Source organism: Neodiprion fabricii, chromosome 1 (assembly GCF_021155785.1).
Source record: "Neodiprion fabricii isolate iyNeoFabr1 chromosome 1, iyNeoFabr1.1, whole genome shotgun sequence".
Lineage (NCBI taxonomy): Eukaryota > Metazoa > Arthropoda > Insecta > Hymenoptera > Diprionidae > Neodiprion > Neodiprion fabricii.
In genome coordinates this window covers 35,513,866-35,536,553 of record NC_060239.1, presented here as the reverse complement: position 1 = coordinate 35,536,553, position 22,688 = coordinate 35,513,866, and the positions used below count along the sequence as shown (strand labels likewise).

Below are 22,688 nucleotides of genomic sequence, written 5' to 3'. Positions count from 1 at the left end.
TATAGTGACAAACTCAACGTTTTGGTACAAGATGAACGATTGGTTATCTCGCAACTGGTGACAGAAGTTCTTGCTCTTGGATAAATGGCGAAAAAAGAAAAAAAAAAAAAAACGTTCCAATTACTGAAGCTCTTCTCGAGTTATCGATGTCTTACACAAGCTTGCGTTATTCGAATTTTCTCAGACTGTTTTCAATTACACAGTAACGATGCTGCTTAGTTTGTGTTCACCTTCATTGATGCTAATAACGTTCCTTGTGATATTACAGACAGACAGACTTCTCTCTTTTTCCAACTTTTTACTGAGACGTTGGAGCCCGTTCACCCTTAACGGCCGACAGCGACGGAGCTTAATTCTTTTGTAGGAAAAATTTTCAGTCTGTGGTTGCGGTCCGTGGGAAAAGTGAAAAGTTGCGGATCGCGTATCAGCGGTATAAATACAAAGCTTTTCGTTGTTTTCTGAGGTGAAAAAGGCGAGAAAGTTTTAACAGCACTCCGTTACGGTGGAAACTGATGCTAATGTCCGGGGCAGCCCTTCAATATTTCAATTTAAGTGGGGTGCCGGTGAAGTTTAGCACGGGGGTCTAATAACATAACGTTTTGCACAAATGTGAACTCTGGAAAGTTCTAGGTGTACTATATATATATACGTATTATACGTGTAAGCTGCGGGTCGTTCGAAACTGGGTTATCCATTCTGGCTCCGACTTCTAAGCACTCCCCTCCCCCCTCCCCCTCCCTCTCTCTCTCTTATACACGAATTATCTTCGACGCTCTTCGACGAGCGTAAAATACATCCATGGCCTTCCTCGTTAATTCAGCCACTCTGAATAGCCACCGCTCAGCACCTCGTCGACGAACCTGTACAAGCCCTTCTCTGTAAGGATTATATATGTATAGCTTTGTATGTAAGCGTGAAATTTTTTTCTCGTCAGCCGCTCGTGCGGCATTTGGTCATTTCTTTTTTTTTTTTAATATTCTCTTTCCGCCTCTCTCTTTTTATCCCCTTCCAATAATGATTCGACAAGAGCTTTCAGGAATATTGGTTAGGCGCTACGTTTACAGCACGGTCCAGTGCTATACCGGCTCTTATTAAAATCAGAACGTGACGCCGTTAGTCGTCAGTCTGCAGGATGCTTCACCCCTCTTGTTCCGATTAACGTAACGAAAACGAATAATACTCTGGTGCAGAAAATTCAGTGGTACCCGTAGTTACCGCGAGTTGAATTTCTCGAAAGCTCTCGTTCCCGGGGCTGCGAACGCGAGGACGACGCACCTTGGGAGGAGGCTATTTTCCCAAACGCTGATCGTCTGTCTCGATGAAAATTTTAATAACGCGGGCTTATTACATCAGTCTACCTCTCTTTTGAAATGTAATCATTTCAAAGTGAGAATCTTTAAAAGGCGGGGCTCGGCTAAATGCACAAAGCAAAGTCAAAGCGGTCGTCCTTCGCGGCCCTGTAAAGAGGCGTCCATCTTCTTTATTAACATCGAAGTAGCGAGTGCGCCGCTGAGGTGATTTCAGAAAATTTCGCCGAAAAAACGATGAGATATTACGGAGATTGCCCGGCGGCAGGTGCGGCTAGAAACCGAACTGTTCTGAAAAATTTGTCATTTCGATTCGGGATGGAATCGGAAAGCAGTTACCCCGAAAAGCACAGCTTTTAAAAAAAAATATATACATATCCCGGGGATTTTGTACCGCTTACAAAGAGAAAATTTCGCAGGGCTGCCGCGCCTTTCATTCGACTGGGAAAAAAGCTCGAGGCGAGGTTGCAGCGGGGCACGAGGTCAGCGGTTCGGTACACAGGAACATCTTTGTTTGGTAAGGAGAAATGAAAAATGAAAGAAAGGAAACTCCGTCGACGCTTGCTTAACCGTCGGGCGCAAGGGTGCAGGACTGAAAACAGGGAACAAAGATCCCCTGAGCTTGGGTCAAGGGGTTTGAGTGTCGGGGCTGGCAAAAGGGGAAGTTGGCAGCGGGCATAAATAGGCGTGAGGGGGGTGGGGGGAGAGAGACGGAGAGCTCGAATATTTACCAAGGTAGGTACCGCGTCGCGCCTTAATTAAGGGACAACCTTCCGGTCCGTCGCTTAGCTTGTGGTAAATACATAATAGTGCCGCTGGGTGTCACGCCCATTCGCTCGGGCTAAGCACAATGACTTGAACCTCGTTTAACCCTCTGTTAAGTGTACTTATAACCTCACGGACTCGCGACAACGGCCGACTTTATTTCCGCCCCCTACCCCCCCTTATAAATTCCTCTACACCGATCACCGCTTTGGGAATATCCCCCCTGCCCCTTGCCCAACTCTCCGCGGTTACTTATTGCAACGGATAAAGATTAACCATCGGCCACTTTTCAGATCCCCAGGTGACAAATTGACCCGCTTTTACCCCAATTGACTTCTTGGCTGTAAGAAATTGCCCCGGAATAAAGTCGGTTTTGCATTTTCGTTAGACCTCGTCGACTACCGCGTTAAATTGGAAAGGTTACGGTGACTGGAACAGAGACATCTTTCTATTATGATAATTAAAAACCATAACCATGCGTCTGGGATTAATTCCTCGTGTGATCGATGAAACGTTGCGGTAGTGGAAACAGTCGCAAGCACCGTGTTCAACGGAGCCGAAACAGTCGGTTTATGAAGCCGCATCGCGTTGATTGAAAAGTTTCACGGCCTGATTGCACGCCGGGAGTAAAACCGACGATCATCGATAACAGGTGGACCGTGATGCACGTAAATTTCGAAGTAAATTCCACAAGCATTATTCAATACCATTCGTCATCCAAACGTACCGCATCAACACCGGTCATCCAGCTAATGGCACAAAGGGACGAGAGGAGTCAGGTTTGTGACGCCGTGGTCAAGTGGCGGACGTGCGGAACGATGATGCGGTGATCCGCGCGTATGTCTCGATGGAAAACAACAGCCGTTGGCAAAACTCTGATCAGCGCGGAGGTTTCGCCGATCGGCAATCATTGCCGCGCTTTGACGCGGCGATGACAAACACTTCCACCGCAGTTGGAAAACAGTTTGAAACGAAGCAACGAATGATCGGGGATAATAGGGCCGAGTAAACCGGCCGTATTGGCGCGGGTTCCGCTCATTTGGATCGGCCGATGGACGCCGGGCGTCGGGGCGTCCTGGAGTCACGGTAAGCAACATTACCATCGGTCAGCTTAAGCGGCGGGCTTAGTGGCCCAGATTATTAGAGTCATTTGCCGTAAATAAGAGACCATCTCGTTCCCGAGCGCCAACGGGGGCGGCTAAAAGGGGCAAAAAGGGGCAAAAAGGGGCCAAGAGGGGCGCTGAACGAGGACTCCGGAGTGGCTGGAAGAGCCGGCTTCGAGACTGCGGGGAGGGCGGGAAAGAGGGTCGCCGCCCTAAGCTGCTCCGCATTACTCCGAAAGAATGGACGCCGGTCAGCTGCTCTCTCCGCTTCCCGACTTCTCCTCTCAATTTTCAACCGTTCGCTGCCTTCGGCCGTAGATGTACCTTCTGGATATCCCCGACAATTGGAAGCGTCCGAAAGCACCCGAGCTTTCCGGGATTCCGCGTCTGCCGATGCGCTTTTCTTCCGACCTTTCTCGAATCCGAGCATCGCTCTTAACCGATACCGATTTTATACTTTAGCAAACGTTTACTTTCGCGAATCCAGACGCTGCGACGACGCAAAAAATGACTTCAAAGCTCGTTTTTTAACTTTATTTCAACCGACTAGCCGAGTGCTTCGCAAAATATTTTTCTCGTGAAACCGAACTTGAACGAGCGGCAAAACAGCACTGCTTGGCCTTTTAGTAAATAATTAATAAAAGACGCTGCGCGACGCATGAAAATCCTCGCGCTTACGACCGCTGCTTTGAATAATATATTCGAAAGCGTACCGTTGTAACCAACGCGGGTCTCGATTTACGCCCAAATGTCTGGAGTATCATTCCCTCGACCGTATAAGAGAGGAGGAAGCTTTACTTCGCCGAGTCGTCGTTTCCTTTATTCCGCAAAGAGCCTAACTTATTTTGTTTTTACTTTCAGCTCATGCATATTCTATGACCGACTAGAAATAAATACGAAATGCAAAAAGTGAAGAATAAAATATGACGCGACGGAGAAAGCGACAAATTAAGACGTTTCTCTCGTCCTTAATTAAATCCCACTTGCTCGCTCGTCAAGACCGAATCTCTTGCGCAATTTTTAACAATTTTCTCTCTTCCTACCGGCAGAAACGTCTCCCTCGACTCTCGGCCATTCGACCCACTCGACCAGCCGGGGAGAATTTTGTCACGTACTCGTTACCCCGGCATTCAGTGGAGTGGTTAAAATAGTCATAATCCGTGAACCAGATATCACGCGGCCGCTGCTCCTCGGATAAGACTTACAGCGAAGTCACGTCCTCACTTCTTCGTTTTGCTTTCTTTTCTCCCCAATATACTCACTTCGACTGATAACAATTGGTTTTACGGTTGTATCATACGCCGTTCGCTTAGCGATTCTTCTTACGTATTTCTGCTTCAACTTTTCATTTGAAATAAAAAAAAAATACGTATATTTCTATGCAACTCAAGCAGGTGTCTCGTGTTTCTGGAATCGACGACGAAAATTCGCATCCACAAAAATATATATAACACATTAACTAATGGCGCGGTTTGTTTCCTTTCCGGTACTCGAACTTCCCCCCAACGTTGATTGGGTTTTTTACCTGCATAAGACGACGTGTATTTTGCGGGAGGATTCGTGATCCTGGCGAGTGGCGGATATTGGGAAATATCTTTGGGGCGCAACTTCGTCGACATCCGATGTTTTACGGAACCGCAAACATTCGCCAATGTCTCTTTGCGAGCTTTTAGCGGTGATTCCCTGGCAAGCGCGTTAATATCCCCGGTTGAAAAGTTTGCACAAGGAAGGGGAGAGGAATTTTCGGGCGCGTTTCGCATCCCCAATTTGTATCGAATACCCGCGTTATACGCGAATTGCAAATTCGCCGATATTCGCATACGCAACGCATTGCACCAGGGAGTTTCTTCGTTTTCCGTGAAACGAGGCAGGGACTGTTGATTGGGGATCCCGGGGCCGATTGGTAAAAGTTCGTTTCTGAAACGCGTCAAAGCGGAGGCTCTCTCTTTAATAACAATCAACTCCAGGGAACGTTTGACGTGGACGACTGACCGCTGATTAAATCTTCGCCACTAGAATGGATATCCGCACGCCAACCGACGTGCGGATGTTTCACTCGATTCGCACGCCCGCAAGCTCCAGCAAGGTGAAATTCCTCAACAAAGGGAAATTGAGGATTTTAACGAAGTGGAAAAAAATGCAAAAAAAAAGACAAAAATAAAATAATAACAAATTTTTCGCCCGATTTTTTATCTCCCAATTTCGTTTTTTTTTTTTCTCTCTTTTGTTCTTTTGGTACACCCCGTAGCGTTTCTCGGTGTATACCGATCGCTACAAACCTTCTCTCCACTTACTCGTGGATATTGCTGAAAATTGCTGAGTGACGCAAACAATTTCCGGTAAGTTTCTTAATATCCGAGAAACCAACGAATAATTTCTCCATATAACTTCGAAACTTGGCTTATGTACATATCCGCATACCTATACTACCTTACACCCACCGGGCTGTAACTACCTCATCCTATATATATGTATATATATATCCTACGAGCATTCTCCGAATTGGCTCTGCTGGCTTTCGGGCAAACATTCAACTGTCTGCTTCGCCGCGAGCGAATCCCCGACGTATAAGATCCCTACGCTCTGATATCGATGAGGTGCAAATCACCCCTAACCAGTGACCTGGGACTTGGTTATAGACTCTGGCGTACCAAACTCGCCTTAAAGCAAAATTCATGGAACGATCGCGATGTGTGAGAGATAAATGATTTTTCATTTTTTTTTCACTCTTTATTTCTGGGGAAAAGAGCCTCAGAATTTTTTAGAACCCCCATCCGGTGTACACTTTTATTAAAATCGATGTTCCATCTTGCGAATTGTGTAAAAGTGTATAGATACAGCTAACGTCCCAGCATGTAACGTGTATAACCTTAGAATTCCGTGGCATGAATTCAAGTCGAGGATGAGATAGTTGGGGGTATAAATCGATCCGTGCCGCATCCAGAGAGATATCGAAATTTCTATTTCCGATCAGTATCGTTACGCGGGAGCGAAGGGAGGTCACGTGGGTGTAGCCAGAGCTTGCGGATCGGGGGTCCATTTCCGGGGAGTTCGTCCCGTCCCGGGAATTCTGCAGTCGGTGGTTAGACACGTGAGGAATTCGGAATTTCCTCAAAGTCCGAGCAAGTATACCTGGAATTCGAATAGGATCGATTCGGCCAACGGTCACTTCTGGGCTTAAGCCGCGAAATTAGATTAACGTCACGCCCGACGCGCCCGGCTCGAGGAGAAATTGATTGATTTAGCGGTATCGTTCCTAAAAATTTCACCTTCTTCCGCGGCGAGAAATGCGTCGGGAAGGGATTGGCGATTGGCGAATCCTGATCCCAGCGGAAATCATATTAGCGCGATCGATCTCTGTAACCGTAGTCAACTATCCGCACGTTAAAAAGTCTAAGACGTCTACTAATTGGCAATTAAAGGAATTAGCCTGGCTTAATCCGATCCAAATCCAGTCCGTTCCGATCCAGCGCACACCACTCTCTCAGGGACGGAGATGGAGAATGTTATCCTTCCGGTTCTGCAGATAACAGACATAATTTACGCCTGTTACCGACTCGGTTACACAACTGGTGTCACATTCAATTTGACTTGGTTGCAGCTCAGATCATTTGATTACAGAGATTGATTAGTCAAAAAGCGATACGAATTTTTAGTCTCGTTACGATACGTTCTTACGTTGGGTGTATATTTTGTAAAATTGTTGTATTCGCAAGCTCTGAGAATCATTTTATAATTACGAAAAGAAATTATCAAACTGCAAGAAGTAGTGAAATTGTAAAAGATCGAACGGATATTAATGCTTCGTTTTGTATTGTTCCAATATGGTCAAAATTCTGGTAAGTTCGTTAGATTTTTTGTTGCCATTTGTTGGTGATGATAATTATTTTTTCAAGAATAACAATAATCCTGACTACATGCTCAATATATTATTCGGTTTTTCTCGCCATGCTAATTAAGGTTATAAATTTACCTGTACCGTGACCTAAATCATCCTGCGCGATAAACAACAGCCACAACGATCATAGTCGATTGAATATTCATTTTCATTCCGGCTTACCGAACTCGGGTGAAATCAATTTATGACAACTTGGTGAACATTGGCCGATTACTCGATCCCACGGTCCGTGTATCGCCGTTCTAATTTTCTGCATCAATTACAGCGCGGGTTCTCCGAAGGATCAGAGAGTACAGTTCCAGGATTCTGGGGAGATGAAAAATATCGCGAGTAGGTCAACGGGAGGAAAAAGTTTGCGGTGAAGGTTGGCCAGGCATCCACCTGTTCTATACGGGCATCAGTGACCTTATTTATGGGCCTGGCCCTTAGGACGAAATTTGGTCGACGTCCGTTCGAGGGCGGAACTAGGCGCCGGAAATGGAGGAAGGGGGAATCCCCTTATTTATTTTTCAGATGGCCCCCCATCTCGGCGTTTCTTTGTTTTGCCACTCTTCGCGATTCTCGCGTGGAAAGCTTCCGTCCTTCGTCGGTTATACAGAGTAATTTCAACCGTCTTTCACTCCTACGTAAGTCGTTTCTCCGTCCAATTTTTTTGTTCAATTTTTATCCCAGGATTCCTGATGCTAGTAGAGTTTTTTTTATTTTTTTCCACGCACTTTTCCCCCCGCAACGGCCATCCGTATAACTGCAGCCGGACAAAAACACCGTCGGTGTAAACGATCCCCGGGATTTCGGCACCGGAGTTCTATCCGCGATTTTTGACGTCTGCGGTATCATGCGCGGTAAAAATGGGGCCGGAAAATTTGCATTTCTTAACTTTGTTTATAAATATATTGTGTAAGCACGGTTCAATGGGCCTTACGTACCTATAAGGTAAAAAGCAAGCGTAAGCTGAGCCTTTCGCAGCTGGCCGGTAGAAAAGAAAAAAAGAGAAAAAAAAAACAAAAAAACAACCACCTCTACAAAATCCTCGCAGGGAAGCGTACATGATATATCTTCGAAGGTACAAGGCATAAGGCGAAAGTAAAGCCGGATCCCCTTTTCATCTCCGTGCGGCACGGCGATATAAACGAAACGCGGAAAGAAAGCATCGCATCTACGGGATTTTCCGCATGTGCGGCCTATATTAAATATTTACCTCAACTTGTCGGATGTGACGGCAGTTTCCCGGAGTTGTGGGGCATAAAATCATGTCGTGCGAGAGGCTAAATGATCCTCAACAAAATGAAAAAAAAAAAGAAAAAAGAATAAAAAATGAAACAGGAACGAGTAAACCGGCAGGATTATATTCTAAAATGCGAATACTCGCCGTCCCTCGCCCATAGCTCTCTCTCTCTCTCTCTCTCTCTCTCTCTCTCTCTTCTTCGCTTTCCCCCCGGTTTCCCAAACTCGGAATGCAGGGACCAAATATCTCGTTGACAAGAACCCGAGAAGGCTCCTCAAATTTTCAGGAGCCCCACAGAGAAAGAAAGAAGGAAAGAGAGAGAGTCCTTCGGGTACACGCAGGACAAATTTTTCTCGACGCGAGTACCTTGGCTAAAAAATCGGCCGTTATCCAGCCCGTTTTTCCAACGAGCTTATTAACGCGACGGTCGGTGAAAAATCTTATGCATTCTCTTTTCCTTCCATTTCTGTTTTGCACCCTGTTCCGGCGGTTTTTTTTTTTTTTTTCCTCTCTTTGTCTCACCTTTACACCCTTCGCAGCTGTTTGATTGTTTCTTTTCTTTCTGCTTCTTCTTCTTCTTCTTCTTCTCTTCCTCACCTCGCCGAAACAACGTCGCGATGACAATGAGTTATAGGATAACGAGTTGGCAACGCGAGGAACCCGGGAGAACAGAAGGGCCGGAATTAATGGGCGTCGTAAAAGGTGAACGCCGCCCCTCTTTGCGCGGACGGGGCGAAACAGTGACTGTCTAATAACAACCTAACTCTTGCATTTCTGCAAACTTATACACCCACCAGCTATACGTATATACAATATACATGCACAGTGTACACTCGGGTGGCACTTTTGTGCGAAGAATTTAACTTCCTTGAGGAAAACTTGAATTCGCGCCTCGTCGTTGCAGCCGCGTCCCTTTCGACATTATCTTACAATTACTCTATACCTATTTATACGTGTAACGCCGCTCTTAAGATAATTCTTATCATACTTCGTGACAGTAAGTTTCGCATGCTCCTGAAATTGTCGTAAATATGGTGAATTGTAACAATGAAAGAAGAGGCAAGTGAGGGAAATAAATTCGCAGGGAGTGAATATAATCGTCGGCCGGTAGCGTGAGGGCTTTTTCAATTGAATGTCACGCGACTCCCTAAACGCGGCTAACACCTGTAATCAACCTGCATAAATCATGATTCGTGCCCGGCAGTCCTTTAACTCCGAGAGCCGTGTTTCGACATAATTGCGATGTCGGAAAATCGTGGTGCTAATTGGATCCCTGACAAATAGCGTTATTCGGTTGCCCGCGATTTTCCACCCCTGCCTTTTCCTCCCTTTCCGCGTTTCCTTCCTCCTTTAAACCGTAATTGCTGTAACCGTGTCACGAGTTAGTCATACGCGAAAGAATTGGATAAAGAGAATAAGCGAAATAAAATCTTTATGACGCAAAATATTCACGGCATAATAAATCGCGTTAGTAAAAATTATACAACGGCGATGAAATTATCCGAGTAAATTACGAGTAACGAATCTTCGGATAACACGGTTCCGGAGACAAGATATAAATCAATTAGGAAACAACGATTGAGTTAGAACTGGGACAGCCTTTATATCGATCACTTTGACAATCTTCCTCGAAGCGTTGTTTATAATTTAGTAACCAATTTCTAATGCTGAAAATGCAAAATTTTCATGCATCGGGCAGCTCGACGATCGGTTTCGAAATAATTTGATCACAAACTCACCGAGGGAAAACGTGCAGCTGTACGGTATTACTTTTCGTATCAGACAGACAGATGTTGGAATCTTTTCTCTTCCTCACTTCGACTTTCACGATATTATATTATTGTTCGTTGTTATTTCAATTATATCATTTCTTTGCTTTACCTCTGTTTTTCTTCCTCTCATTTTTCCCCTCCTTCACCTTCTCCATAAACTCATCTCGTAATCGTTTTTTATCCACGTCCCTAGCGTGTTATTTAATTATCCGTAACCGCTGAGCTCGAACAGCCCCAATTACGTACAGAATCTACAACTTTTTTCTCTGTAAATTAATCTTCGCAACGATCACGTCATAATTACGACTGCAATTCGCATAATAAATTACAAAAAATAAAAACAGAACAATAACTCTGCCTTTCGGAAAACATTAACGACTCATCTCGTCTAAAGTTACCTCTGACAAATATCGGATGAAAAAACAAATTCATCCCTACCGACTACTGAGCAATCTCCACGCAGCGAAGCTTCTTTCCCACGTCAAATAAATCACTCGTAACGTATTTAAATTCGAAAAAATTGAAACAAAAAATTGTCTCGCACGCGCAAATCCGCGCTCAAAACGTAACTTGATATCAAGGTAAGCAACTGACGAGCGGCCTCATAACGCGAAACGACGTCGCGGTTCGATTTCTATTAGCCTCCGCTCCGACCGTGGCAATAAACGAATATCCGTTCATCGCGGGGGTGGGGGTGAATATTTTCCGGGGGAGTAATTAGCCGGGCGCATTATAAGGGTCGTGACCAAAAAGTCCCGAAATTATCCGTCGCGGGCGGGAACCGGGTGGCGCAATTTGCTCGGCTGCATAATCAAACGATATCGCCGGTGAGCATCTCCCGCTTCATCCCTCTTTCGACCCCTTCCTTCCTTCCTTCCTTCCTTTCCCCGGGCAACGCGGGGATCTTCCTATTAGCACGGCACAGGTCAACGTCGGTGGCTCACGTAATCCGGCCCGTATCGTCCGGTTAGGGTCGCCTCGTTTTCTCCCGCCATCGGCCAACGCGAAAACTTTTACGACGAGGAACGTACGAGTGCTTGCACACGCTCTTTTTATTGTTTGAACGCGTTACGCTCCCGCTATGCGGCATCGTCCGACCCACATTCCAGCCGGCTTTTCCACTCTCGGACTGCCGCGGATCCTAAAGCCGAATTTTTCCAACCCTTGCCAGCCCGATGCCGAATCCTTCCGTACTTTTCAACCCCGTCTCTTTTTAAGGAAAGGTTTTTTGTCCTGGAATTTCGATATTAGTACGTTATGTAACGAGGGAATAATCGAATTTTATTCCTGTGTGGCGTTTCTGTTACACGTTTCCGTCGCATTCGCGAAATTAGTCCCACCAAATTCCACGTACCGAGTGCTAAGATGTTATACGTCAGTATAAAAGTATGGCCTCATATTTCCCGCATATCTCAGGGAATAATATACCACTTTTATCCTGCTCATCAGATAAAAAATGTTATTGTGGTTGAGTCGGAAAAAAATAGTCTATCCATCCGGGTGTTTCGATGATCCTTTTTCAATTCAAAAAGACTGCCCGGTATTGAAGAATTATGATAAACATTTAAAACGGTCTCTACTGGGTTTATAAGGCTAAAGTGCGCTGTATGCAAAGAGCATTTTCATACGCGCATTTGGTGTCGTATTTTTCATACATCACTTCAAATTCCCGTTTCCGAATGAGGTCACTGCTAATAGCGTCAAAAACGTGATTCGGGCATATGGCAAAGTCTTGATACCCAAAGTAAAGTCGTACGTGAAAAGTTTCAGGATGGAAACGGATGTCTGGAATTTGTATTGTGCCGTATCGGGTACGATTTTGAACGTAACTACGAGTTCGGTATCTATTTGTGACACCTCGCGGGTTTCGGGAAAGGACGCAAGAGGCGAGTCGCGAGAGGCGTCAAGTCGCGAAGAAAACCATTCTGACGACAAATTCAATCCCGTAGCGTTTCACCGAGCACCGTTTCAATATCGCGGTGAAACGATGAAATATCGACATCATCATCCCCCATCCTCTTCAGGAGGTAACCACGAAAAATCTTCTTCACCTGTCGCTAAGTCACGCGACGTTTGACGCCTACTGCACATATCCTTATACTCAACTGCGTCGCGACGATGAATTTTCGCTTCCATGTTGTGTGAGGCGACTTGGAAAAAACAGGAACACGTGTTTCTGGGGAAAATTGTAATACGCGAAATTTCTGCAGTACGGCTTCTGGGAAATGGAAAAGCTGATGATGATCGCAGGTCCATATAATGAAGCTCACTAAAGAAGTGCCCGAGGTGTACAACAAAAAACATTGGATGTGTATTTTTTCAAACTGCTGATTTAGCGGTGAAAACTTCCCCTGCAGTTTAATCACCCGGGAAAATCAATTTTTTAGAGTTTTTCGATGATGCTGTTCAATTTTATGATATAACCAATTGAACGTTATTCACTATATCAACTTTTAGCCTCATAGGTTGCATCTGTTATTCGTTGGCGTGGTTTTGCCCCTTAAACGGCTGGATTGGAACTCACAAAAATACGTGTCCAATGTCTTTTGGTGCACTACAATATATCGCAGAATGATGAAAATCGGTGAGGTACAACTCGGGTACTTTCGTTGTCAGTGCCGGCGCTGGGACACCTTCGTTAGACTTGTCGAATCCATCCGTTGCAGGTGGAACCATTACCCAAGACGGATCTTGAGAGGAGTTATTCCGAGTGCATCTGGCTCTGAAGGAATTCTTAACTTTCTTCCAGCTTCGCTCTTCTCCTTCTTCTTCATCTTTTTTTTCCAACTTCTGCTTCTATTTTTCGTCTTTTCCGGCACTTACTACCTAGCTCATAGCCCAAGCAATGGAGAAAAATAAAAATAATAAATATGAAACTTTTGGGATTTGGTGAAAAAATGTCTATTCTGATCTGTAAGTCAGCCTACTATGTTTAAAAAATTTCATATTTATTAGTTTCATCACATGAAATTTGGCCTTCGTTCATAATCAATTACAATTTGAAATAATATTCTCATTATTTGCGAATCAATTCCAGTATTGTGGAAGTCGTTTATTTAGGTGAGATCATCGTGTGTTCAAGAATCATTCAACCCTACGATAAAACTCCTCCCATGATCCAATTTGAGACATTCAATTTTCAATTCAAAGCCAGAATAAACATATCAAACATAATTCAAAAATTTCATATTTACTATTTTCATTCCCTGAAGTTTGACCTTCGTTTATAATTAGATTGTGAGATACTGAGTACCTTGTAATCGACTCCAGTATTGCGCAAGTTGTTTATTCAGCCAAAATTGTTGTGTGTTCAAGAGTCGTTGAATCGTAAGGTGTAATTCCGCTGACAATCCGAAAATCCTTTAAACATGCCCACCACGTAATTCCACGTCATACGATCTGAGTTGACGTATGTTCGGTAGCTCAGTTGACAACGATGAGTAGTTATATAATTTGGTGTTACGATGAAAGATTTCAGCTAGTCTAGAGGTAATCGCGAAGCAGACATCATTCTGCTCCGCTTCTAACGTCCACTTGAAAGTTCGCAACTAATATTCCAGGCATTCAAGTGTTATCGAATCTCGAAGAAGTAAGTCATTTTGACTCTATTCCGTTATATTCTTTTTCGCTTTATAGTCAACTCGACCTTATATATACGCCGACGAATGAACATTCTGTACCGTAATTCAATTGTAGCAGTAAATTTTCATTGAGTTCTCAGGACTTTCAGGTTTGAAATACTGTATCACAGAACGTTTCAAAGTTTTAGACATACTCCTGATCTTTACATAGATCATTATTACTCTGGCAACGATGACGTACAGCTTCAGCCCGCCGAGTACCTGCAACGTGTCCCTACCGGGACCGACTTTTCAAAACCTCTGCAATGCTTCGGCAATATTGGTCTTCATGTCCCTTCTGGATGAGTTCACGAGTGTCGATGAAAAGGTTTCCGGTATATGCGAACGAATCACATCAATAAAAGAACCTGCCGACGTGTACGACTACATTGTAATTGGCGGTGAGTTAGTTGACGATACGTGGAAGCTTGTTTCGATGTTCGAAAAAGTAAATCGTACGTCGACCCGATAAAATATTGGGACAATTGCGGCTTTTTTACAATAGGTGGAGGTGCGGGTTCCGTGGTGGCCGCCAGACTGAGCGAAGTGCAAAACGTAACAGTCCTGGTTCTGGAAGCTGGTGACGACGAGTCAGCAGTCGCGCAAATTCCTAGCCTTACTCTGGATTTGATAGGTAAGAGAATAACGAACACAACTGACTCTTCCAACAGCTGATGACAACAATTCGAGAATAAGATGAACGCAATGTCTTCAGGATCCGAAATCGATTGGAATTATGACACGTCAAACGAGACCAATTGCTGCATGTCTACAAATGGCTCCTGCTCCTGGTCAGGGGGGAGATCTCTCGGGGGTAGCACGGTCATCACGGGAATGACATACGCGCGAGGCAATCCTACCGACTTCGACAACTGGGCTGCAATAGGCAATGAGGGATGGTCGTACAAGGACGTGCTACCGTTTTTCCTAAAGTCGGAAGACAACGGTGAAATCGATCGAGTCGGAAGCGAGTACCATGCGACAGGTGGACCGCTTTCGGTCGAGAGATTTCCCTACCAACATCCCCTTGGTTACACCATATTACAAGCAGCCATTCAGTCAGGGTTTGGCGTAAGCAACGACCTGAACGGCGAGAAAAGAACCGGTTTCTCGATCCCGCAGGCAACACAAAAAAAAGGAGTTAGACGTAGTAGCGCAAGGGCATTTTTGTGGCCGGCTAGAAATCGCAAGAATCTCCACGTGTCTCTGAACTCTTACGTGACTAAGGTCGTCGTTGAGAATGATCGAGCGGTCGGTGTCGAGTATTACAAGGTAATATCATCATGCGATCCTGAATATCATAGATATGCAATTCCAAAGACCAACTTGGTGGATGTCTAGGTCGCGACTTGAGTTCTTGTGAAATTCACGAATTTCACTGCACTTTTGAATTTTCCGCAGAACGGGGATCTGAAGACGGTGAAGGTAAACCGAGAAGTCATCCTGTCTTCAGGTGCTATCAAGACACCACATATTTTACTCCATTCCGGCATCGGGCCGAAAGATCATCTGACATCGTTCGGCATCGATGTTGTCAAGGACTTGCCTGGCGTCGGGATGAATCTTCATGACCAGCCGGGCTTCTCCATCCCATTTACCGTGAACGAACCCGACGTCTACTATAACAACTGGGCCACCGCCACTGAGTATTTGGCTTTTCAGACAGGTCCCTTGTCCAGTGCTACACCTATCGAGATCACGAGCGCATTGGCGAGTAACGAAACGACGGACGACCACCCGGACATCCAGATCTACCCCACTATCAGCCCCACGAACTGTGCACCGGGTGAAATCGATGCTTTACAGAGCACGGGAAAACAAACCATCACTTTTACAACGACATACACGCACGTCAAGAGTAGAGGTACTGTAACGTAGGAAAAGAAAGGAACACGTACATATCAGAGTAATTTTACCAACATCGGCACCTTGTGTTTCAGGACGAATCAGCCTAGCTTCGAACGATCCTTTTCAGGACCCAATTATATGGGCTAATTACTTGGACGATGATAGGGACGTGAATGGTCTTCTTCAAGGCATAGAACATATCTTGAGCTTGGCGGATACTGAGGCCTTCAAAGCTCAAAACTTCACCATGGCCGCCACAGTGATCGAGGCTTGCTCCAACTTCACTTTTCCCAGCTTTGAGTATTGGGCCTGTGCAGTGCGACAAGATACTGTTCCTCAGTTTCACCAGGTTGGTAGCTGTAAGATGGGACCATCATCCGACCCGTTAGCAGTGGTTGACTCCCAGTTACGAGTTCATGGTATAACCGGTCTTCGAGTTGCAGATGCCTCCATTATGCCTCAGGTAAACATTTCGGTCGTAGATGTACAGATTATAATTGTTCGAGACTTGTGGCGTGGAAATATGTGATAACGAGAAATACAATTACAATTCTTATCAAAGGTGACCTCGGCCAATGTTGGGGCGCCAACCATCATGATTGGAGAACGTGCCGCCGATTTTATCAAGAAAGCTATGTATTCGACCGATTGCTCGAAGAACCTGAAGCTCTAGATGTCTGTTCCAACTTGAAAACATATTCTTGTCAGTTAGCAATAAAAAATAAGCCGATGAATATTTCTTTCCTTGTCAAACCGGCTAACGCAAATTTCATTTCGATCCTCTCTTCACTTATCACTGCGATGTTTATTACATGCCAACGATTCAATGTGACTCAACAAGGTCAATTTCACCATCTGTAGTGGAGAATGTTATTATACCTATAAAAATTAAAGATAATTATGAAAATATCAATAAAATCAAATTGCAAAATTTGGATTCTTTCTCAGTTGTGGGTCAATAATTCCAGCCAAGAAGGTTTTAAGCTAAGTGAAACTCGCCCCTCAACCTTGAATTATTAAACTTTTATTTTTGGCATCGCTTGAGAGTCGTTTGGTGGTGCTTGGTAGTCTTATTTCAAGGTTTGGTGGTGCATGATTTACCTCTTAATACAGAAAGACAATTATCGATGCGGGATGATCGAAGACGAAGACGTGTAACAATAATGTAATAAGAAAATGGCGATCCCACAAGTTTTTTTAGTTAGTTAAAAATTCCAAGGAAATCTTCAGAAACGTTCATAGAACGTTTTTATTGTATCAAATATCTTGATAAATTATTCCAGAGCAATTCGTGACCAGGATGTAGACGAATCCATGATAAAAAATCTTTCTCAGTAGGGAGTTTGCAAATCGTGACACGGCTGCTCTTGAAAAATGAACAGCCTCAACAATCCTGATGCGATGTGGTCGAGGCGTCCCGAGCAAAAAGGCTGAGCTTTTTCATTCATCCCGACGGTTTTATGCGCGAGTTGTTTGAATTTTTGAGAGAAAATAGCTGGGACCCGGTGAAAATGTTGCCAGCTTGTACGCCGAGAAGGCGTGGGATCTGAAATAAGAGGAAGGTGGACGTACGAAGATATAAAAACTATCGAGGTATATAAGGTATATCTCGGCATAAATAAGACATTTATTCTCAAAGTGGCGGCGAGGAGGCATTGCGCCAAAGAATGGAGGGAAACTATTTATGTAAAACATAAGAAACAACTTGAGGGGCCAACAGTCCTACCCCTAGACACGGGGTCGCCTAAACTTTCACCCTTAAATAGTATTATTTGTCTTTCCATCCACCCCAGGATTTATTCCCTCGCATAAAAACGTAACTTTGATATTTGTATCGCTGTATAGTACACAACGCGTCTTCGTTTCACTCGCGGTTTCGCCTATCACGACGGAATATAACCAACTTGCTAAAATTTTATTACACAAGGACCGACGCGACGTCAAGAAGTAAAGAAATAACAGACGTGGCTGGACTCACGTTTGTATCATAACTTTCCTAAACAGGTACTCACTTCTTTGCGAGCATTAACTAAGGGGGAAAAAATACTTGAATACAACACCGACTCGAATGCTTTAAATAAACTCTTATTCAGACAGTTTCTAATTCCCCTGTAAGCCGATTGTACAACTTCAATTATACCCCCTATTGTTTGCCGTACAGCTCCAGCGTTCCACGTCATTCAGCAAAGTGGAATAACGCAAAATTTTCTTTACATATTCTTTGCAAATTATTCCTACGCCTGTCGATGAAATTCGATAAAATCATAATAACCAACTAGTGAAGAAAACTGCGGAAAATTCGTGCCGAAGGAATTTGCGAGTTACGATTTAACGAGAAGACTTCAATCACTTTGAGAACGTTCTAATAAGAAAACTTTCTCCAAAATCGTTGATTCCCATCGTCCAGCAGAAACGTTGTTTCGTCTCTGTCCACCGTCATTGTCCATACGAACGATACTTTCCCTGTCCTTGATATCCAAACAGCTTATCTCAACTCCAATCGAGCCTGACTCTGATCGCATTCGGTCGTCGCCTAGGAATAGCTGGTGGAAGGAAATAACCGCACAGCCAGGCGGTTCGAGCCGCTCCACCTTCGACGCGACGGTTTCTCACGCTCATTGGCAATATCTGAATTCGTCCCCTATTGAATCGACGGTTTCAGCCTGAACACCGACGTACGACATACCGAGCATGCACACGGACGAACGGACGCCCGCTATTCCCTTGTCGTACAACTTGCCGGGGCCTCGATCCTCCGCACCTTCGCCCTCTGTTCCACCTACGCGCGAATACTCCTCAATTCGGCCGAGCTGCTCACGTGTGCGTGAACCGAACCGCACATATCCACGTACGATTCGTACTGTGACCAACCCCGCGGACTCGTGCTCAGCGGGCGCAAAACCGCACTTGCAATTTAGAGTAGAATCCGTAGGTATTTCACTACGGTTTAAATGATGACGGCGTGAGGTTGACTTTTGATAAATATCGCGTCGATGGTGATACGACGATATGTTTGCATTCCTCGAATTATACTCGATCGATCGTTTGCTCAGAGTGGACCTTAAATTGCTTCGTCAAAAACGATGCGTTATTTTTATTATTTTTTTTCATTATTTTGGCTTATTATTGGCTTTTCACCTCTTTCGACACGTTCGTGAATTCAATTTCTGATCCGATCCTGTACCAGCCATTTTCAGCAACCATATCCCGACGTGAAAAAATCCTTAGCAAGAGCGTTTGAAGTTCAGTTTACTCGCCATTTCTTTCACATCTCGTGAACATGATGAGGATAAACGACGCGTCTTACCACTGTACCGATTCAGTTTCCATCCGTTATGCAGTTTGAGGGTAGTAAAATTCACCCTTGTTCCAGAGTTACCGAATTAGGTTGGAGATTTGTTCACGCTCCATCCCGACCTGGCTTTACCGCAGAATCCGGTTCCCGTCAAGAGTTCAGGGATTCCGATAGAGCGAGTCCCAGACCGTAAATAGAGGCCTTTTCCGCCGGGGCGCGTACACTGGGAAATTCTTTGCCAGGTGTACGTAGCTTTCCTTAAGCGGTGAGGAAAATGTGAATATAAGAGGAGCGAGAATTTCTCGAAAGAAGTGTGGAAGTAAGGAAAACGCGTTTCAGTGCAGCGAGCAGCTCTGCAGCGTAAGAAAAGAAGAATAGTAGAAGCTGAAAAATAACGGGGAACACAGCAGTTGGAAAATGTAATGTCGGGTTTGGCGTGCTTCGCACAGGGAGAGAATTGAATGGGAGAAAAAGCGGAGCGAGCTGGTTCGCCGGACTCGCAGGGATGCCGGGTGCTCTTTGAGCCCCGAGAAGACGACGTGCTTTTCGTGACAAAAGAAACAGCATCGTATAAACAGCTTTTCTTTGCTCCTCCACCAAAACCTTTCATCTCTTCATACGCGCTCACTCTCTCTCTCTCTCTCTCTCTTCCTCCATCCTATGAAGTTGGCCATAAAATATTAGTGGCCGTGTTAGTAGCTGTGTTAGTCACCGTAAACAGAACTCGCTTCTCACTGCAGCCACTTTCCAGCTCTCCTTTTTCACCGAGCTTCGCTTTTTCTGCCCGGCGTTTCCGACCCCGGCGGATACGTATATAAATATATATATGAACATGTATATGTATATGTTGTATATATACATACAATTTTGTCAAAGGCTCTTTGCGGGGAAATATATTGCTGACGGTTTCGAGCGACGTAATTGACCGGTCAAGATCTCCTCGAGATGTCAGGATGAAAATTGATCGAGCCTAGAAAAGTGTCGATTACCCTCTCGATCTATCAATGTCTGCGCTATGCGTGGTTTGTTTCTTCGCGAAGGATCGGTGAACGGGATTTCAAATTAGTCGAATTTGTTGAATGAAACTTCGTAGCCGGTTCGAAAGCTGGTCGATAAAACGCGAAAGACTTCGAGACAAACGCAATATAAGCGATTTTCTTCGTAGAATCTGTATAACGCGATATATCTAATCAATTCGATGAATTCGGGAACCAGAGGAATGGAGGGAAAAAAACCCATGCGAAGACCGAGACCGAGTCGCTGGTTCGATTTTTTTGCCAAATATCTAATTATACTAAAACGAGTCAAACAACGCGAAAATAATGCGCTGCAATTGTTAGCGAGGATGTCTGCCGATATACATATATTCACTGGAAGAATATCGAGGGTGGAATATACGCGGCGAATCGGGAAGTGATTTCGTTTCGGAATCAAACGGCGTTACAAATTGTTTTACGAAGGACCAATTTGGGCAGGGGGAAAGAGTTTAAATTGATTCGAACGCTAATCCGAGCTTCGAGTCCCGCTGGAAAAGTCATTCGGCGTGTTTGATATCGTTACGTTTTACAATTATTCCCCGCGGTGTCTGCAGGAAAACCGGCACCAGTCCGCGTCATTTAACAAATTTAATTAACGCTCGTTCAACGAACCGAACGCCCGAATCTGCCTCAGCCCTGCAGCACATTCTCGTTCTCATAATTGATCTTATGACGTTCACCGAACCAGCACCCGAAATTTCCCCGGCTTAGGTAGCCTCGGATCTCCTGAATACTATCACTCATTTGCCCGAATTGAAACCCAACTCACCGCGTGGTTGAAGTTGAACGAAACGTTGCGGAAACCTTGCTAAATCATGCTCATTAATTTTCATCTCAGTCACAAGAACGGAAATTTCAAAATTTTTCGAATTTTTTAACTTTCTCACAACAAAAGTTCTGGACTTTTTTTTTATCCCGCTTCAACGAAATTCGATGTTTCAGAATCGCAAGCATTTCTCTGTACAAACCATTAATTAATTTGATCCTCCACGGTATACAAATCTTGTCGTGTTATTTTTTACTTTTATTTCTTTCTCTCAATCTACAGCACTCAAAATTGGACCATGGTTTAAATCTTCCGACACTTCCCGGCTTTTCCATATATGTTGAAAAAAAAAAATGCGAAATAATTCCACGCAACCGATTCTGTGTGCAGGGTGCGGATGGATGGCGAACAATGGATTAATCTCGCTATCTATACTTCCCTGACGGTTCTAAGTAACCCACGTTCAGTCTGTTTCCGTTATCGGGTTTGGATAGTAGTCCCGGTAACCTGCCCGTCTGCTCCGGATGGCACAGGTATCGATCAGGTAAGAAAGCCTCGTGACAATCGGGGTGAATGAAGTGTCTCCGTTTGCAGTATTTTGAGCAAATAATCCCGCCTCGGAGCTGGAAGGAAGGAAGGTCCTGGGAGGATCCGAATGGCGTACATATATATCGTCTCTTCCTTGCTCAGTGGACATCGTAATCGAGCCACTCCCCGAGACAAACAGCCAAGCCCTTTTCCTCGTCCGATTCCCCGTCATTCGACCAGCTGTCAGTCCTTTGGTCCGTGTCCTTTGCTGTCCTTTTTCCGGTTTCTCCAATCCGCAGCGTCGCCTCGTTGCCGCGGCTCGAGGACCAATTTTGCATCGGTTTTTCTCTCAGCTTCGGGTACGTATAAACGTCGGCCGGTAAAAAATTCTAATCACCGCGGTATTAGTCAGTCGCTGAGAAGATTGAGGAGAGTAGTGGTAAAAGCTTTTAGGATCCTGGCACGGCGGTTCAGGAGAAAAGTGAACAGCGATTTTTTCGGCCTGTATCTTCTTTGAAAAAAGGAAAACTACCGTATCTTTTCTGAGAATACTTTTGACAGCTGGTAATGTCCTTACCGATCCATGTTCCATGGACGAAAATGACCATCCGTACAGCTTGAATTCCTTCCGAAATTCTTCAGTGACTTTCATGATCGTCTGCACGGTACAAGTCTGAGAAACCGGGGTTGAATTTCGAACGCTGAATAACGAGGTACTCACATTGCGCAGGGATGAAATTACGATAATTAAGCTTGAAGAGACCGCGCAAAAAACGTTTGAAAAAATCGCTCGCATGACACGTAGGTACGAAACTGTTCAAAGTATATCGCGTGTAACTGATTCCGAGAAGACTCGGCACGCTGCTGAAAGTTTCAGTTCTAAGAGTGACTTGCGCGGTCGGAATAAGAAAGCGATAGACTGTCTCAGCATCGCTCAGCTTTGTTTGTCCGGAGCGATTAGCGTCGAGGAATCGATATCCCAGTTCGAAGCGAGACAGATTGGATATCTGGTAGGTAGTGGATACGCGCGTCAATCCCACGGGAAAGGGGAATGGGAATGGAAATGGGAATGGGAAGGGGAAAGCAAGCAAAGTCGGAGGAACTGAATGGGACACGGGAATTCCATCTGGATTTATTAAAATCAAATCCGTTTAATGTAAAGCAGGATAAGCCCCCTAAAAGCAAGCCGAGTAGAATCGCGGGACGGATTCTAACCGCGATTGGCTCCGCGGAGTGAATCCGAACGTGTTAAATGAACGAGCCGGCGGAATGAATTGGCGAGTGTTTCATAGCTATAGCGATCAGACCGAGGCTGAAGACGCGATGTCGAGGAACCCCGCTCGATATTATTTAGTCACCCTTATTTATTCAGATCCGGGTATCATTATGCCGCCCTATCGCTGCCCAGGATCACTTCGGATTCGCGAATCCTTGAGGAATCCTCGAGCAGTCTTCGTACCTTCACCCTTTTATCATTTTTTACCTTATACGTCGTGTTGGGTTTGGCAGCGAAGCCGAAAGAGG

General features: G+C 44.8%; 1 protein-coding gene across 2 annotated transcripts; it reads left to right on the top strand.

Moving 5' to 3' along the window:
* The first annotated feature begins 13,538 nt into the window (after window positions 1-13,538).
* On the top strand, window positions 13,539-16,471 carry LOC124182949 (glucose dehydrogenase [FAD, quinone]-like). Of its 2 annotated transcripts, none has more exons than XM_046570816.1 (7): window positions 13,539-13,659; window positions 13,834-14,091; window positions 14,196-14,324; window positions 14,406-14,962; window positions 15,092-15,554; window positions 15,631-16,001; window positions 16,101-16,471. In XM_046570816.1, the coding sequence occupies exons 2-7, from the start codon at window positions 13,884-13,886 to the stop codon at window positions 16,209-16,211; spliced, it is 1,839 nt and encodes a 612-aa protein (XP_046426772.1). In that variant the 5' UTR covers window positions 13,539-13,659; window positions 13,834-13,883; the 3' UTR covers window positions 16,212-16,471. The 2 variants fall into 2 exon arrangements, with proteins under 2 accessions (XP_046426772.1, XP_046426763.1); XM_046570807.1 differs by having other exon boundaries at window positions 13,541-13,659; window positions 13,863-14,091.
* The last annotated feature ends 6,217 nt before the right edge of the window (window positions 16,472-22,688 follow it).

Bases quoted from the DNA above. Each gene is read 5' to 3' on its own strand.
- LOC124182949 (XM_046570816.1), top strand. From the start codon at position 13,884: ATGACGTACAGCTTCAGCCCGCCGAGTACCTGCAACGTGTCCCTACCG. The intron at 14,963-15,091 runs GTAATATCATCA...AATTTTCCGCAG, and splicing joins TCGGTGTCGAGTATTACAAG to AACGGGGATCTGAAGACGGT. The intron at 16,002-16,100 runs GTAAACATTTCG...TTCTTATCAAAG, and splicing joins ATGCCTCCATTATGCCTCAG to GTGACCTCGGCCAATGTTGG.